This window comes from Papaver somniferum, chromosome 5 (assembly GCF_003573695.1).
Source record: "Papaver somniferum cultivar HN1 chromosome 5, ASM357369v1, whole genome shotgun sequence".
Taxonomy (NCBI): Eukaryota; Viridiplantae; Streptophyta; class Magnoliopsida; order Ranunculales; family Papaveraceae; genus Papaver; species Papaver somniferum.
This window is the reverse complement of record NC_039362.1, coordinates 183,442,923-183,461,072: the sequence shown is the minus strand read 5'-3', so window position 1 is coordinate 183,461,072 and position 18,150 is coordinate 183,442,923. Positions and strand designations below refer to the sequence as shown.

Here is an 18,150-nt window from a genome sequence, read left to right as displayed (position 1 = left end):
TTTGGATGAAAGTGAGTTTTGGAAACTAGGGCTTGAATTCCCCTCTTCACCTAAGCTAAGTCCTCCAACTATGTTCTTATCCCTTGTTAGTTATCAGTGAGCTTCTAGGCTCACTGATTAACTAGATGACAGTTGCGGTTCAAAGCCGGTTGTTCATCTAAGGGTTGGTCTAGAAATATTACTAAGAACACTAAGATGAATCTAATCCTAGTAGTAGTTGGGGCTCTCACACTGCAACTACCCGCAGAGAAGCTTGCTTAGTGTTTTAACAACCTAAAAGGATATTCAATCCTAGACAGTTCAAGCACAACAAGATCAGAGCATGGATGGGACAAATACAATTGAAATTTACAAAATAATTTAAACTAAGAACTAACCCTTGAGGCACTGGCTATTCCAGTCCTCTTGGGTGAAGCACTGGCTAGCCCAGGCATATCCACAACACATACCCACACCTTCTATTTATACCCAAATTAATCAATTAGGTTTTACAGAGAAAATCCCCAAATCCCCAAATTACACAGTTGAAATTAGGGTTCGACTTTACCTAATTTGACGTGACAAATCACTCAAGAAGGTCGACCCATTTCTTCTCTGACTCTCCTGCTCCTCTCCATGCCTTCCAATTGCGTTTCTAACTCGACCTATTCTATTGATTTCTTACCTAGGGTTTCAGAGAGAAATCAGGGAAGAAATCGAGAGAATAAATGGCTAGAAGTTTAGGGGAATGATGGGTTTCGGTGAGGGATAGCCATGATGGCTTTTGGTGGTTGATTGTGGTGGTTGAGGAAGTGGAGTTGGCGGAGTTGGTGGTGAAGGTGAGGCTGTTGCAGACGGAGTGGAGAAGATGGAGGTGGAGTCGATGGAATTAGGGATAGGGGTGTGTTTGGTTCTGCGGGTATAGGTGTTAGGTGTTTGGGTGTTGAGCGGTTGCATCAAGTCTCGATGATTCGCGAAGCTGAGCCGTGGGATGCGGAAATGATAGATTAACCTAACGGCTACAAGTGAAGAGGCTGGTATCGACCGTCGGATGCCTGATACAACGAAACTGATGGCTCAAGATGGATTTAGGTGCTGTAGTGTTAGACAGGAGCTTCAGACTTTGATGTACTGGCGATGCTGCGACCATTGGATTCAGATGTGATCCAATCTGACGGCTGGCGAAGGAGACGGGTATGGATATTGGAAATGGGTTTGGATAAGGGTTTTGGGCCTTGGGTATGCCAAGCCCATATCTTCTTTAAGAACAATTCTTCCTTGTTAATCCCATTTCTAGCCTTTTGGTCTTGTGCACAACATTCCTCGCGGCTTCCTTGCGTGATTCCTATCGGCTTCCACCACTTTTCTGCTCTTTTCGCTCCGTAATTCCATCCAAAATTTATTTAGAACCTAAAAATACAAAATTAATTAATAAAAATATTTATTGTTGAAAACAATGAAAATACAGAATATGGGATAAAATGTAGAATTATTGCACAAAAGATGAGTTAAATGCCAAGAAAAATATATAGAAATATGCACTTTTTAGCACTCATCACGCATGGTGCGGCTAGCATGGTTGGGGCCAAGGTAAGGTGTGGTTGGCTTGTTATGGTGGGGCCAAGGGTTTGGCATGCATTGGCGCATGGTGCTTCTAGCAGGGTTTGTCATTGGCACAGTGGTACGGATGACATGGTTGGCATGCCTTGGTGTGGAGATGTGGCTGGCATGGTTTGCCATCGGCACAGTGGTGCGGCTGGCATGGTTGACATGCCTTGGCGCGGATATGTGGCTGGCATGGTTTGCCATTGGCATAGTGGTGCAGCTGGCATGGTTTGCATTCCTTGGCGCAGATATGTGGCTGGCATGGTGTGCCATTGGCACAGTGGTGCGGCTGGCATGGTTGGCATGCCCTGGCACGGTAGCATGAGAATTAGGGTTTGGCATAGATGATGTCGGTCAATGTTAAGGGTTCTGCCGTGGAACATGACATATAAAAAAAAGTTACCCTGGTAATTCTTACGTAGGCATGTTGATCGATTCAATAAATGTGCTAATGGTCATAGTGACATCATGTCAGATGTGTGGTTTTACGATTTTAACCCTAAGCTAAAAACCACCATCAACAGAAGGATATTCCTAGGATTCAGTTCTTCATATGGAAAATGAAAAGTGATATTCTTCCTTTTAGTGCTTATTATGCTAGGTTTGTTAGGAATTCTGACCCTACTTGTCTCCTTTGCAATAGCTATGTTGAAACAGGGGAGCATTCCCTTATGCACTGTAATTTTTCCAGAGCTGTTTGGGCTCATTGTTCTTTGAACCTTGATTTTTTACAGATCTGTTTTTCATAGTCTTGAAGACTGGTGCTCCAGTTGGTTTTCTAGTAATAACTCTCTGACTCACTGGGTCCTTAGGCTGAGGTCTGTTCCACCATTTGCTGGTTCATCTGAAAAGCCAGGTGTGATCTGGTGCTTAACCAAATCAAACCTTGCTCTAGGCATATAGGAAAGCAAATTATTGATCACTTAACCACTTCTTTGATGCACTCTCAGGATGAGACGAATAGATTACCTGACACATGTCCTAACAGAGTTGATCGAACTCCAACTGGGAAGATCACCTTTGCTTTTATGTCTCATTTTTAAAATTTCACTGGCTTAACAGGGATTGTTGTTTGTATCTTAGGTCCAACATGAGACACAATCGGCAGAAAAACCAGGGGAACCAGAACTCATAGCAGGGAAGAGGCAGAATCCTTAGCCGCTCAAGATGCTATCGATTGGGCTTCTTAACTTTACTCCACAAGGTTGCAGTAGAAGCACCAACTGGAAGAATAATGATAGAATAGATAATCTCCTTTTATGTCTGAAAAACTTGGATAACATTTTCCGTAAAACTATTAAGCATGACACCTTTTCTGATCTCCAATAGTTGGTTATAGACGGAAGAAAATTCAAAGTCCACAACTGTGAGAGGCATTTTCTCTTTTGGATATTTGTCGGTAACTTTTTCTTTCATCTATAAAAAAAGGATATTAATGTGGTAAGACGAGAGAGGGGCAAGTCCCAGCTATTGCATTCCCTAACAACCACTGAAATCTCTAACAAAATCTCTAACAAAAATGTACGAGAGTACTGCCAATCTCACTATGATGTTGTAATTCATGATCAGTATCATATCACGAAAAAATTGAGGTAAGATCCGCCGGAGCGGGTAGCCTTAACCATATGAGAGTACTGCTAATTTCACTATGACGTTGTAATTTAGTATCATATTCACGAAAAAATTGTGGTAAGATCCGCAGGAGCGGGTATCCTTAACCAGATGTGTGGTAACGGGTTAGCTCGAAAGATGTTCCCGTCCCTGTCAGGGGAGATGCCAACCGTCTCTCCTTTTAACGAACACGACATAAATTGTCCAACAACAAGTTCACAAACGTATCCTTATTCGCATATAGCCGATGTGTACTAAAATCTGAACTATATTGTGATGCTTTCCTTCTTAATCCTCATGTCTATGGACGTTTTGCAGATGAAATCGTCGAGACTTTTCACGTCAAAGGAAAAAAAAAATGAAAAAAGAAAAAAGTGTTGCAATTCAATTGAAGTTTTGGAGTTCTTAACTCTTACTTTTAGCAGCAGGATGCAGCATTGGAATATTTTTGCACACATGTTGCATTCTCTTTAATAGTTAGCTAACAGCTTGTTCGTTTCAAGTTTTTCATATCCCGAGAATTGGATTCCAAGAAATGGATTCCTTGCTAGAAAAAAATCTGTTTGGTTGGGGTAATTGGATTGCATTGGAATTCAAATCCAACTAATAACTCCTGACACAGAATAAAAAGAGATTTTCAATACATGCAAAGAAGAAATAGGGAATACGAAAAACGAAAAGCAAAGAAAACTTGCCAAGAAAAATTCCTGTAAAACCTAACCTAGCCATGGCTGATCTCCATCTCTCTTCCTCTCTTTCCTTTCTTCTTTTCTCTCTCAGTTATTTCAGAAGAGGAAAAACGAGGAACGAATAAAAACTTTAGATCTGGTTTTGATTTGAGAGAGACAGTATAGTAATTTTCACTCGTATTAGAAGGAACAGTTTAGTATTTTTGACTCGATTCCCTGGTTTTTTCCACGAAAATGAATTCCATTACATCGGCTGAGCGCTGCAATAGAAAACACGAATCTGAAAGGAATCGGATTATGTGGGAATTCGATTCCAGAAAAATTTAAACTGTTCGGTTTGGGGGAATTGGCCCTATTCCCTTGGAATCCAACAAAAAAAGTTCTTTGTTGTTGTTTTTCTGAAGGGAAAGAAAGATTTATATAAGGAGAGCTAAGTTCGCGAAAACAAGCTAATTTCAACATTTATTGAATGAAAACTGAAATATGATACTCTATATACCAAACGACATCAGACATGGAACCTTGGAGAGAACATGACAATAGAACTTTGGAGAGTACCACCCCAACTCTTGCCTAAAAATCCAACAAAAGCCAAGAGTTGAGTCAAATTTTTGTTGCTTCTAACACAATTTTTTCCTATTTTAAAAATCTATATACATCGATAGAATCTCGTCGTACATAATCCATTTCAACTCCTTGCTCATCACATGACACAAGAGGGACTGAAGCATCTCGATATAAACCCCAGCACTTTGACCTGCAGAATCCGGTCGGAAAACAAAATAAGTATCATGTCAACAGATTACATTTCCCAAGCTAACCCAAAACCTGAAATTTGCAAACACCAATAATAGACAGTAGGAATAATATTATCTGACAGTTCAAAGTTTCAGGCATGTAGTGGTGTCTTATACTAAGAGCTGACAGTTAAATCAGAAATCAGTACATAAATTACTGTGACAGACAGTTGTGTCTATCTAGTAAGAAAAGCGCACGGATGTGGAAATACCAAAGGGTTGCAATGTATGTCAAAAGGACAACCAATCTGATCAGTTTTGTTTTTTAAATATACCTTGGGTGCTTTGGCGCGGCGGAGTTGTGGTGATGGTATTTTGTAGAGATCTTCATCGACAGGCTTGTGAGTAGTGGCAACAGCAGTGGTGGTACGATATTGAGGGTTGTTGTATTTTGTTGGTGATGCTTTCCATCCATAAATCCACCACCTATCTTTCGTCTCATCTCCTTCATCCCCGGCATACAATTTGTTTTCCTGGAAATTACAACGGCCAGACGAAAATGAGCACATGACCGGAACCAAAAGTAATATTTTTTTTTATGACTCATAAGAAAACAAACTAGCTTATTAAGACATTTGGAGTGGAATTGACTTCAATAGTGTTTGGTGGTTGTGTAACAAACACCTTCATGATTAAAAAAAGATTGTAATTAAGAGACATATTATTGAGATTCAAGCAAGGTTGTTAATTTCGGCCATCTCGGCCGAAATTTCGGCGAAATTCCGGATTTCGGTCCAAGAAGATGAGATTTTGTTAATTTCGGCCGGACGAAATCTTTGCGAAAATTTCGGCCGGAAACGCGTTTTTTGGTCGGAATTTCGGCCGAAATATATATATATATATATATATAAATTTTTTTAAAATTGAGTGGATTAATCTCAAGTACAAAAATTAAACAGATTAATTCACTCACTAGTATTATTGCTTGTTGTTGTGTTTGAATTTCTTGACCTAAAATTATCATGTGGTGTTGATGATGAGGAAGGTGAACAACCAGATTTACTAATACTATGTTTCTTTTAAGTGGGTCAATACTCCCTCAATCTTCTAGTCTGACTCAAACTAGGATTGGAATTAATTGAACCTGGCAACAAACACTTCTTATTATAAAAGTTGGAATCGAAATTACACCGAAATTTGAAAACGAAATCTCCCCGAGACAACGTTGTACCAGTGTCTCGCTCGGGACCGAAATAAACCGGAATCCGAAATTAACTACCTTGGATTCAAGCAAAATGATTGAGAAATGAATCTACAACAACTAAAAGTTTATGAAAATTTTAAAGTAAAACAGGGAGATCAATAAGCTCTATAGTGAAATTTGATTTCGAGTCTAAACTATCAACAACAACTGATATACTCAATTAATTGTTCATTTTTCAAAGTCTTATGACTTTAAACATATGCATGCAACATATTGAAAGAATTTGAAGAAGAGAACCAAAATATACCTTCTTAGGAGAAAAGTTGACAACATTTGTAGCAGTGGTGGGTACAACTACTACTGGTATCTTAACTTCTTCTGCTCCTCCTTTGTAAAGATCAGTATCGACACCATATAAATCTTGTTGTTGGTGGTGGCCAAGATGATCATCACCAACATTAGTACTACTTGTAGTGTAGTAGTAGTTTGGTTGATAACAGTAGTAATCCCATTCACCAAATGCTGGAAAATGAATAGGTCTAAATTCATTTAAACCCATTGTCGTTACTAATCAACTCACACCAAGATAAGCAAAAATGGACAACTGAAAAACTTCAAAACACTCTTTCACTCTCTAAACAGAAACAAGAGTTGGCAGGTAGCTGATGATAGAGAGACTGTTAGTTATGAATATGAACACAACTATAAGAAGAAGACTTATAGTTTTGACAATGGAGTAGTAAATGATCTTTATGTCTTCTCAAATACAAAAGACAAAAGTGGTTATCTTTTTGTTTTTTTGGTAGGAAAAATCAAAGTTTGTATGAGTAAAGTGAAGAAAAAGAAGAGAAAAAAGTATAAGGTAGGGAAATTAAGGTCAAGTCTGAAGGAATTTATGCTGTGTTGTGCTTGTCATACAAGACTAGTACTCATCACAGATCTGGATCTCTTCTCATTATATAGGCATACACTTTTCCCTGAGGAACATGTTATGCTAGTGTAAAGCTTATTATGGTGGTTGAGAAACTGTTACCAGAGTCTGTTATTCTTTAATAATTTTACTCAAGATAGACATGGTTAACTTTTGTGTTGTTATTTTCTTGCTTTTTTAAAATTTTGTTTGTAGTTTTGTCTGGTATTCACAATAAACATTATTATGACTACTAATGGAGTGTGACCAATGAATCATGATTAGCAGTTTGTAACAACTTTGGTCATGTATAGCCCAACGGCTAAGTACGACATTGATTACAAAGGATAAGATTGTAGCCGAGTAGGGTTAAAAGGTTTTTGTTTGGAGAAAAACCATGTATAGGCAAGCAGAGCAGTTATCTGCAACAGACTCCCAAAGCCAAGCATATTTTCACAAAAACTGCTTAGTTTGACTTGTGTGTATTATTTTCTACTTATTTTCAATTCTCGTTCCGCCACTAGTAAGATTCAATTATATGTCGATCTGAAAACCGTTAACTCCCTTCTAGAGTGAAACTGAGATGTTACTAACTAACAGGTGGTTACCCATACACTTTATAGAGATCCGGGGTGCATGTAAGTATTTGCCGAGTCCGTGATGACTATTATGCATGGCTCAAGAATTAAAGAACGGTAATCTCGGTTACCGATGGCCGACAGATTATGCAATCCTTGAACCCACGCACGTTTGGGGAAATGGAGGAGCAAAAAGATAAAGTGAAAAAGCAGTAAAACAAAAAGGAAAGCAAAATTTAAACAGACCATGTAGTGTAAAAACAAAAAAAGTGGAAATTTTAGGTGCCCATGAGCCCATCATTATGTGTCTATTGAATCGTGTCAAGGTTTCATAGCATTTTTTAAAACTTTATTTTTTTTGAAATAATTCGCCCGTGGTTTGTAAAGTGGATCAAATGAAATGATACCTGTAGGGTTGAAAAGAAAAGAAAAAATATCCCCATGGCCCATATGAAAGTTTCATTCAAAGAACAGGATGCGCAAAAACTTAATGGTGCAGCTGCAGGATGCCAGGATCCTGGTGGGGCGAAATGAGGTTTAAGGTGGATGGGAATCGCATCTGTATCCGGTTCGCAGGTATAATAGTGCAAGGATACTAGATGAGCACCACTGGTGGCAACCAAAACTCTATACCTGAAAAGATCACTCGGGCTCATCTTCGCCCCACAACTCGCTCACTTGACTGTACCTGCCAATGATGGGAGACGGACCCATTGAAATGGCTGTTGGTAACGGTATACTTTTGCTGGATATACCGCTGACAACAGCCTGTGCCCGACTCTCGGACACTAATCATGCAGCAGCTTAGGCATGTTAGGACGGACTGGATTCTGGAGCTGGAGCAGCAGGTGTTACTTCCTAAGAAAATGATAACTTTATTTTTTTTTCGAATTAGCAAACATCAGCAACATCAACATTTTTGAAATATGAATGAATGTTTAAGCTGATATCAAGTTTGATTTCTAAAACTGTGGAACCGACCCCCACCATCGACTAAAGTAACCATATTTGATCTAATCTACAACTCAGTGTTATTGTGTGTGTATGTGAACTACCTCTATCAATGACTAACTTTCTGGCTAAAAATGTGTATACAAGATGTGCCCAAGATGTTTTAAATGGGCTGCAATCGAAGAGGAATTAGTTGGTTGTTTTTTGCCTCATCCATTTCGTAGCTGACCATTTCTCTCCTGATAAGACTTTACATCCTCCATGTATACTAGTAGGATCTTCCTTCCCATCAAGTCCCTACAAAACAAATCAACAAACGTTTTATCACTGGGCCTCAAAAACCATACCAAGTTCCACAATAATCCTAAATTTCCTAGTTTAACCTGGATAGAAAATTAGGTTTTAAGGTCTGTACGTTTTATGCAGTCGGTTTCAGTTCAGTTCGAGAACAAGCCAAATTTACAACCCTAGTCGACTGGTCAATTAAGTTGATAAGATCTGTAAGAATAGCAACTAAACAGCTTTTGCTAAATTTGTGTGCTCAAACTGTACCTTCGGTTATTGATTTATTTTTCTTTTATTTTGAAAGAAATATAAAAAATAATACAATTACGGAGTAGTAGAGACAAACCATGCTCCAGAAAAGAACTGCATCTCCTTTATTAGGTTTTACAGACAACCCCTTCACCATTTGCCCACCACAGCTACATTCTCCTGTCCCGGCCTGAAAATTTGCAATTAACACCCTGACAGAATAGGTCGCATGCTATACTAGAAGTGCAAAAAATATTTGCAGTGAACTCACCATGGGGAAGTAAGTTTCTCCCCCCTCCACATTGTTGCTCAAATACATGAGCACGGTTGCAATTCGCTGACCTCCTCGCTTCAAGTTAAACTGCACCCGAAAAAGAATTTCATTTTACGAAACTAAATCAGGAAAAGGGAAAGGCAACGAAAACAGAAACAAAACAAGTGTTGAAAAACAACTCACAGTGTCAGAAAAGTAGTCATGATGTGGCTTGTAGTACTGATTCTGTTCATACCTGTGCTGCAGATGTTAGGCACTTAATAATGGAACCGATCAGTCTAAGAGCTAGAGTAAGCATTTCTATAGAAATGATGTTGGAAGTAATACCTTAAAACTTGAACAAGCTCTCCATTTTCTACTGGTACTTGAGAGAATACTGAAATCCGTTTTTCAATTGCCTGTTTCAGAAATGCATAAGAAAAATATAATTGCTAAATGGAGCGTCAAAACAGATATATATATGTGCATGGACAGGTCAGTCCAACAAAGAAGTAGATAATGTAATTCAATTATAGTGCTCAAAAGTGGGAACCAAAAAAAAAAAACATGAGTTCGGAGGCATTTGTTATTAACATTTCATAAGAGACTCTAGAATGTTATTTTGACGGATTTTGCAAGGAAACGAAAGTAAATGTAAGCTTGCTAAGGAACCAACCTGTACAATAGGATACTTCCTCTCTTCATTACTTAAAAACATGCCGGAACTTGTCCTAACATTACTCTTAATTCCCTGAAAAAGCATTCAAGAAATATAACAGAAATTAAGACATGAAATATTTGAGCACAAAAGAGTTCACTATTAAAAATGACAAATAACAGATTGGGACTGGGCGTCGGGGTGTAGTATTATGTGATCGTGTCGAAATGTCTTTCTAAGAGAAATGCAATACAAGAGTCTGGTTGAAAGCAGACAGTATGATTTATACCCTAAACACATACACCAACACACCTTTGTGATGAAAAATAAAGAACTGGATGTCTATCTAATAGCCGAGAAATTATTTTTGATCACAATTTTGGGTAGATAAAGTGTTACATTGACATTCAATAAACTGAAACTCCGATACTACGTTATAAGTCAATAATCAACACACTACTAACAATAAAATCCAATCTAGCTTGAACATACATAGATATACGTGTACTAAAAAAACAAAACAAAACAAAAGAATCGTGAGTTATGAGTTTGATAACAACGGAAAAAGGAATATTTCTCAAGATAACGTTGTTGTGCCTCGTCTTAAAGAACCTCAGTGTGGTGTTTACCTAGTGCTTACAAACTAGTAGACTGAACTACGACAGAGTATAAAGAAACTTAAAATAGAAAGAAGTGGGATCTATCGTAATACATGCCTTGCCTGTTTTTGCGTCCACTACAGTAGAAATCTGGAGGCGAGGCCTAGCAATTGCTTTTAGATAATCACATTCCTGCAATGTCATCACAATCTCATTATTTTAGCTTGTTGCAATTTCTTTTAGAAACCAGGCAAACAAGTATATGAAAGTAAAAGGCAGGTTTGTTGAAATTAGGCAGCTTAGACTCAATTATTCCATGCCAAGCAACTTAAACTTTGTAGATAGACATTCTTTAATATAGGCATTTTCAGGGGAAAGTAAACTAAACTCAACAGAATGACGTGCAAACAACTACCTCGTATAGCATGTTTGCAATGACAGAGATGAAGAACTCAAAATCAACAGAAAACATTACTGAATTTCTGATAGAAAATTGTTAGTTAAGGAGTCCAATGCTTATCCAATCATGAACATAAGAGGACCAATATCCATTTATTAATGACATTAGTATATGGACCATATCCAGATGGGTACGATCACAGAAAGCGTAACTAGCATTATGAAAGAGGTAGCTTTGATATGACCGTGTTAGTTAGGACATGCCTACCTCTGAACTTAAGAAATTATGCAGGACAATGATTCGGGGTGCCCAGCTGACAATCTCAGGTTTGACCTACATCGGCAAAAGAATATAGTAAGTATACAAAGAGTTCTGCCACGAGGTCTGACCACGCACGTGAACATTTAGAAACCAACATGGTCATTCTCCCAACGAGAATATCCTGAAACATAAAGATAAATTGCATAGATGAAAATAAAGCTGCGAACTAAACATACAAATCCGATTCGGAGCATCTTTGCCTCGTGGTCATTCTCCCAACGAGAAAATCCTGAAACTGTACACAAGCACACATATGTCAGATATGTTATGCTAATCTTGCTATGCTAATCTTAAACAGAAATAATTCACACCAAGTCCCTACAGGCCTGCACTAATCAAACCTAAAAACTGGAGATTACCATGCAAGCTGCAACATGCTAACATCAAGCATAAGATGATTCACTATGTGTCTTCAAGTTAACTTTCTAGTTAGCAAAAGAAGAATCAGACAAAAGTGAACGACCAAGACAAAGCCACTTTAGTCTCCTGTATAACTTAAACAACACTAATAGCATGGAAAACCAAAATGGTCGAACTTACTAAGACCACCAATACTGTTGTTGTAGTATGAAAACCAACAAAAAAGGATCTTGGATATTGGAGACAAGTTACTTTAGGGAAGTAAAGCATGAAGTCCAGAAAAAGTTAAATAACTTATTATCCGAACTTAAACATTGTCCATTCAAGTAAAACCACGTCGATAATGAACACAAAACCACACCCGTCTCCAATGGAGATGATTTTCCACTACGCTGTAAATTAAGAATATAACAATAATATGTAGGAAACAAAGATAGGGTGCAGCATATGTCAAACAAGAAACCGACCACTTTGCGATTGGAGGCTCTTAGAAAGAAGAAGAAAGGTGGGTGACGTGGTTCTGTATTTTGCTTCCGAACCCTCAATAGGTAAGGGCTCTCTTAACCATTTTAGAGTTATGAGAGTACTATGTACAATAACAGTATCAAATACGAGTTACATAAATATCCTGACATTGATGGGGAATGTGTTACATTCAGTTACTCTAGTGCCTGAATAGATCTAGATTTTGTAATACCATCAGTTATTGCTAGTCAGAGCATGGAAAGGATGTACTGAGATATGATACACCACTACCACTGGAAAGCTTAGATGTTTCAGACAGACAATTCATTATTTTTATTGCTCTTCCGTTGAAATACTTTTGCTCATAAAAGTATCAACTAGAAAATACATCACTAAATGTCGTAAAGAACGAATATGGTCAATGAAAACCTAGCAAATTTAATGTATAAATATCTTGAACCAATCACTAACAGTTCACAAACTTAACAGACAGAGAAAGAGAGAATGTGAAATGTACCAGATGACTCCTCCAATCTCCGTATAAATGCCAACTGAAACAAAGCACCTGCAGATCCCAAATATAAACCATAAACTTGCCAGCAAAACACAAACCCATACTTATCATAAGGAGAACTGGAGAAAGGAAAAGAAACCTAATGCCAAGGGTACGTCAAACATATCCAAGAAGTCTTAGAAAAATCTGACCCCTTGTTTCTTGTGTCAGTTACGCTATTAGTATTTTGACAGGAGGGAAAAAATAACTTTAAAGATTTAGCCAAATTATTATATTACTGACAAATTCTACAAAATTAAATCTACAACCAATGTCTAGTCTGAAATTGTGAAAAGGATATCATTATCAGTAGACCAAACCATGGTTTCAAAATATGCACGTTTTTTAGCAACTCAAAACCATTTTGCCTCAACACTTGCGCCTCTAAAGCTTCTCTATATAATTTAATTGCAGCTTTTGGCTTAAAATTTCTCTAAACTACGCCTGGAGACCTATTGAGTATTGTATTTACTTTCAAGGGCTTTTAAAATTTAACACTAGATATAATTGTTAATTAAATTTATGATTCAGCAAAGTGGAAGCTATGGTAGCAGTTCGGAGAAAACTAATCAAACTTAAATAACATCTTAAGCTGGTAAATTTGTAAGTTAGTTAGTTAGTATGCGTGATTGAGACTAATTAATACATCTAGTTGGTTCTGTAGTGTTGATCGAGTAATGCTCATGCCTAGTGTCTCTAAAATAATTTCTTTCACCATTAGAGGTGTGTCCTTTAGTTTACGCCTTGCATTGTCAACAGCAAGCACAACGCCTCAATATTTTTTAAAACCTTAAATGTGGAATTCTAACAAACTTGGCTCCAAATACATTCCAAGAAATTGGTGGGCGAATACATGATTGGATTTGTTTAAGATCAAAAAACAAAATTGGGTAATCAATTTCAACAGATTTACTGCCATTAATTTCCCTATGTATTTAATCAGTTCTTCCCAGAAACTAATTTATCCGGAAACAAATACACTAATTAGAACTAACAAATCAATACCCAAAAGTCAGTTTAGGGTTCTACAAAAACATAAGAATCTCAATCTCCATGGAATTAGTATTGTGTTTGGATAACTTACCAATAATCATTCCAACTGTAACAAAAGTAAGAAGTCCGAATATGATCCTCGTTGTAACCATGGCGTTTGACACACAGAGAGAGATCAGATGGTGATTCGAGTTTACGGAGAAATTGATGAGATATTATATCTTACAGAATTGATTAGAGAGAGAATTAAAGAGGAACGTAAAAATGAAAGAGGAATTTAAGTTAGCTGAAGAAACCGCTCACCAACGCCCATGGCTTTGGCTTTGGACTGAAGGAAAGTAACCTACTTTCTCTCTTGAGAAACGGGAACTCACTGACTTTTATGTAAATCAAAATTCTACGATCATAATCATGCACCCCACTTAAAGTGAGTGTACAACACCTCCACCATCAAACCCGATGAGCCGCGGCTATGCTCCCGGAGGCATTTTGCAATTTCCCCAATCAATATAGTCAATCTCAGCTGAGGTTCAAGGTCTTAGTCCATGTCTGAGAAAAATCTCTCAGTTTTTATGAGAAAAAATATTGCTGAAATGAGTCAGTAAGTTGAAAATTTCACTGTAAAAGATTAAAATCAACCCTAAAGATTTTATTTTATTTTTTTTGTGTGAAATTTCTAAAATTAATCGTAACGTGTGACTATAAAAATTCAAAATCAACCCTAAAGATTTGATTTTTATTTTTTTGTGTGAAATTTCGAATCGTATAATAACGTGTGACTTAAAATTAATCTAAAATTCGTAATGTATTCATCAACTGCTTGATTAAGTGGTATAAAATTTGGAGACAAAAACTCGGAGATTTTATCAAGAATCTCACCGAGATAGAATTGTCATGATGTCTTAGTCCCGGACGATATAAGATTTGAGATTTACTATATTGCTAGGAATGTTATCTTCCGCCACTTGGAGCGATTTGAGTTGGAAAAATGGAATCGCTTTTTCTAAGTACAATTGGAATGCATGAGATATGAGAATAAGATTTTTCAAAATTACGAAATTCAAAACCCATGTAGGTAGTTGGTTTAAGATCTCTCCTCATCAATGCATATGATTCCTGAAAATGAGATTTAGCCCTTCCAATCATCTGCTCTTGTATGTAAATAATCTCTACTTTAACAAGTTCAAGATGTATAGAAGGTTTCACTTTTCCTGGAAATATTGGTCGATGAACCACCTCTTCCTTCCTACCATCCAAACAGGCTTATAAAGTTATGTACATACCGTTGGTGATTATGAGTCATAGGTTTTGAAAATTGGATTCCAGGTAACTGAAACTGTCAATGGGATTTAATCAATTATTTTGAGTTATAAAGTAGATTTTGAGTTATGTGGGTAGATTGTGGATTACTTCGTAATTTTAGGATAAGGAGTAGATCTTGGGTAATTTGACAGATTACGAAATACTTATACAGATAATGGTTCACAATATAATTTGGTCACGTGATAGATTTTAGGATATGGTGTAAATTGTTGGGTCGCAAAATAGACTTTGGCCACAAAGCGAATATGGGGTAATTTAACAGTCTTTTATCATATGGTATGTTTTGGATGTTTTTTTTCGTGAGAGAGATATAGCAGGTTTTGGGTTAGAGTGATAAATTTTGGTCACAGTGGCACATTTTGGATTAAAGAGTAGATTTTGGGTCACATGATATTTGGAGATGATGCGTACACTTTGGATCACATGATATTAGTCACAATACAGAATTTTGGGTCGTGTAGTTACCTAAAATTCGAGAGAGGCTAGAAGTGGGATTCTAGGGTTTCTAAAAGTGAGTTACGGGAGGTCGAACACGAATAGTTCACCTAAACCACGCACAGTGGCCGTTCAAAGGCTGCTTCAGTCACAAGGAAGAGGCTTAGGACTGGTCTTAGGGAGGGAATCAGATGAAGAGAGAGAGATCAGAGAATTCTAAGGTTTGAAGACGAATTGCTCTGAGATTTTATGAGAAAGTTCTATGTTAGCTTGGATAAATAGAGGACCTATTTATAGCTGAATTCTCTAATCTCAGGTCGGTGAAGATATGGATTATTTGTCGTGCCGTGCGGAGCACTTCTCCCATCTCTTCAGGAATATATATAGATAAACTAGGTTGAGTTGATTTCATTATTCCACCGCCTTTACTCTCTTCTGCGATGAGAAATATGTCGAGGTATTTCTCACACATGACGTAAACCGTCAGACCAAAACCATAAATGATATCCCCCATTTGTGTAAAGTTGAGTCAGCATTTGTGATGATGTGTTGAGAGAGAGGAATATTCTCTTCAGCCGAGTTGTCCAAGATAAAGAGATATTCTCTAATTTGTGAGAATGACTAGGATGAGTCACGTAAAAACGCATGGGATGCCTCAGATGGGTTACTAGCGCATTTCAGGGAGAGATCCATGTGATCTGGGAAACACTAACCTATTTACTAAGGTCAAACACTCGTCTGAGAGAGAAAACTACTGGTAGGGATAACTTTATCGGCTAAATATGTAATGGATTTACATAGATTGAAACAATATAACTTTTTTTATGTTTGTATTGGTGGAATCGGCTTCCTTCTTAATGGTGACCGTGATTGAGATCTGTAACTGAGTGGATAACCTCCCATTTTGGTCGCCAAAATGTAGTTACCTAAAATCTGAGAGAGGCTAGATGTGGGATTCTAGGATTTCTGAAAGTGATTTACAGGAGGTTGTCTTCGCCTAAACCACGCACAGTGTCCGTTCAAAGGCTGCTTCAGTCACATGTAAGAGGCTTAGAGCTGGTTTTAGGGAGGGAATCAGATGAATATAGAGATCAAAAAATTCTAGGGTTTGGAGAAGAATTAATCTAAGAGTTTATGATAGTGTTAGATCGGAAAAATATAGGACCTATTTATAGTTGAATTCTCTAATCTCGGGTCGGTGAAGATATGGATTGTTTATCGTGCTGTGCGGATCACTTCTCCCGTGTCTTCAGGAATAGATAGAGATAAACTAGGTTTAGTTTATATCATTATTCCACCGCCTTTACTCTCTTCCGAGGTGAGGAATATGTCGAGTATTTCTCACACATGTCGTTGACCGCCAGACCAACACCCTAAATGATATCCCCCATTTGTGTGAAGCTGAGTCAGCCTTTGTGATAATGTGTTGAAATAAGGAAATATTCTCTTCAACAGAGTTGGCCAAGATAGATATATATTCTTTGTTTTGTCAGAATGATTAGGATGAGTCACGTGAAAAGGCACGGGATGCCTCATAAATCGTGTGTAGAGTGTGAGAGAAACTGAATTTGAGTTACCTCTCTCCATATCCGGTCACGTATGTCATGTGAAGATCGTATTATTGCTTGTGGGTCCTTTTGTCGATAATGAGGAGCTCAAGAGAGCTTATCCACGTTTTTGGATAGACATGTATAGTTCAGGCTCAATTTACTAACCGTAATTGTGTTTGAAAGGCTGGGAAATAGTCTTGAGCCCTAGGTGAGGTGTGTGCCTGAGTTTTATGCGCGTATAAAACTCTTCAGACAAGATGGCTCTGTTCGGATTAGACCACCTGAGGTTTATATGACGTGACTGAGGTTATCTGAGATTTGGCCAACTAATTTAAGGTCGTCCGAGATTTGGATGACGGGTTTGAGACCGTCAGAGATTTGGCTGACTGATTTGAGGTTGTCAGTGAATTCGCTGACGGGTTTGAGACCGTCAGAGATTTGGCTAACAGGATGAAGTTTGTTTGATACTTGGCCAACACGATGAAATCTCTCGAAGTCAGCTAGGAGATCTTTGGGAGAGAAAAGAAAGTTTGCACACCTAATAAGTTCTCTGCGAGACTTCGGCTCATTTGTCTTTAACCAGCGTATCTTGCAGAGATGTGCTAGGAACCAATTGTGTTCGTATTTATGGGGTCAACATGACCAGTGTATCTCGGAAGGATGGTTTAGGAATCTGTCGAAAGGCTCGGAGGCAGAATAACCAGTATATTTCATGGGGATGTCCTATGAATTATTCTGAATCCTCGGTATGTTGAGTCAGATCTTAGAGTAGACATGACCAGTTTATCTCGCGATGATATACTAGGAATCTGTCCTTGATCTCAAATAGGGAAAGTCATGCTTGCAGGAAACATGCATGTCCCCGCTCTGGGTCATAAGTCCGCCGGGGACGTTTTTACTCATCTACAGAGCCTACATGACCAGCAGTATCTCGCGGGGATGTATACTAGGAATCATGGCATCACAATCATCTGTGTCTCGCGAAGACATGCTGGAATTGTGGATGTTCTGGTTCATAAGTCTTTCAGGGACGTTTTACGGTTTATAGAACCTATGTGACCAGCAGTATCTCGTCGAGGATGTGCGCTAGGAATCACGACCAGCGGTGTCTCGTGGGGACGTACACTAGAAATCTTGGCTATGGGTGCCTTGAGGACCAAGGGATTAATATCTCCCGTGAGAGTTGATTTTTGTCTATGATCTTGAAATGATGCTTTTTCCCCTTATCCAAATTTCACCATCTACGGGCCCAAAATTAATTCGAGGGTTACGAGAAAAATTTAGGTCACCAAGTGGATTTTTGATCATGGGGCTATCTTTATTAAAAAATAAGTTTAAATTTTGGCCATGAGAAATTTTGGCTGATAGTTGTTAGCATTGCTCGGTCGAACTCTCAAGTGTTGCTATATCAAGCTTGTTGTCAAATTCAGTTGTCAAAACTA

The 18,150-nt window shown here is 38.0% G+C and overlaps 2 protein-coding genes and 1 non-coding gene across 3 annotated transcripts; all 3 read right to left on the bottom strand.

Annotated features, from left to right (window-relative positions):
• Positions 1–3,262: 3,262 nt before the first annotated feature.
• On the bottom strand, positions 3,263–3,387 carry LOC113285023. The gene has a single exon (XR_003328538.1). It is a non-coding gene; the product is annotated as a U6atac minor spliceosomal RNA (small nuclear RNA).
• A 932-nt stretch (positions 3,388–4,319) lies between these two features.
• On the bottom strand, positions 4,320–6,736 carry LOC113283890. The gene is made up of 3 exons (XM_026533271.1): positions 6,133–6,736; positions 4,957–5,154; positions 4,320–4,641 (listed from the first exon to the last, which is right to left on the bottom strand). The coding sequence occupies exons 1-3, from the start codon at positions 6,382–6,384 to the stop codon at positions 4,588–4,590; spliced, it is 504 nt and encodes a 167-aa protein (XP_026389056.1). The 5' UTR covers positions 6,385–6,736; the 3' UTR covers positions 4,320–4,587.
• A 1,428-nt stretch (positions 6,737–8,164) lies between these two features.
• On the bottom strand, positions 8,165–13,759 carry LOC113283888 (prolyl 4-hydroxylase 1-like). Its single transcript, XM_026533270.1, has 11 exons — positions 13,492–13,759; positions 12,372–12,419; positions 11,206–11,264; positions 10,976–11,041; positions 10,426–10,500; positions 9,728–9,802; positions 9,400–9,470; positions 9,256–9,307; positions 9,070–9,159; positions 8,896–8,988; positions 8,165–8,561 (listed from the first exon to the last, which is right to left on the bottom strand). The coding sequence occupies exons 1-11, from the start codon at positions 13,550–13,552 to the stop codon at positions 8,454–8,456; spliced, it is 798 nt and encodes a 265-aa protein (XP_026389055.1). The 5' UTR covers positions 13,553–13,759; the 3' UTR covers positions 8,165–8,453.
• Positions 13,760–18,150: the final 4,391 nt, after the last annotated feature.

Excerpts from the sequence above, each read along its gene's own strand:
- LOC113283890 (XM_026533271.1), bottom strand. The coding sequence starts at position 6,384 with ATGGGTTTAAATGAATTTAGACCTATTCATTTTCCAGCATTTGGTGAA. Across the intron at positions 5,155-6,132 it reads TCAACTTTTCTCCTAAGAAG|GAAAACAAATTGTATGCCGG; the intron begins GTATATTTTGGT and ends TGTAATTTCCAG. Across the intron at positions 4,642-4,956 it reads GCCGCGCCAAAGCACCCAAG|GTCAAAGTGCTGGGGTTTAT; the intron begins GTATATTTAAAA and ends CGGATTCTGCAG.
- LOC113283888 (XM_026533270.1), bottom strand. The coding sequence starts at position 13,552 with ATGGTTACAACGAGGATCATATTCGGACTTCTTACTTTTGTTACAGTT. Across the intron at positions 9,803-10,425 it reads TGGACGCAAAAACAGGCAAG|GGAATTAAGAGTAATGTTAG; the intron begins GCATGTATTACG and ends ATGCTTTTTCAG. Across the intron at positions 9,160-9,255 it reads ATGACTACTTTTCTGACACT|TTTAACTTGAAGCGAGGAGG; the intron begins GTGAGTTGTTTT and ends TTTCGGGTGCAG.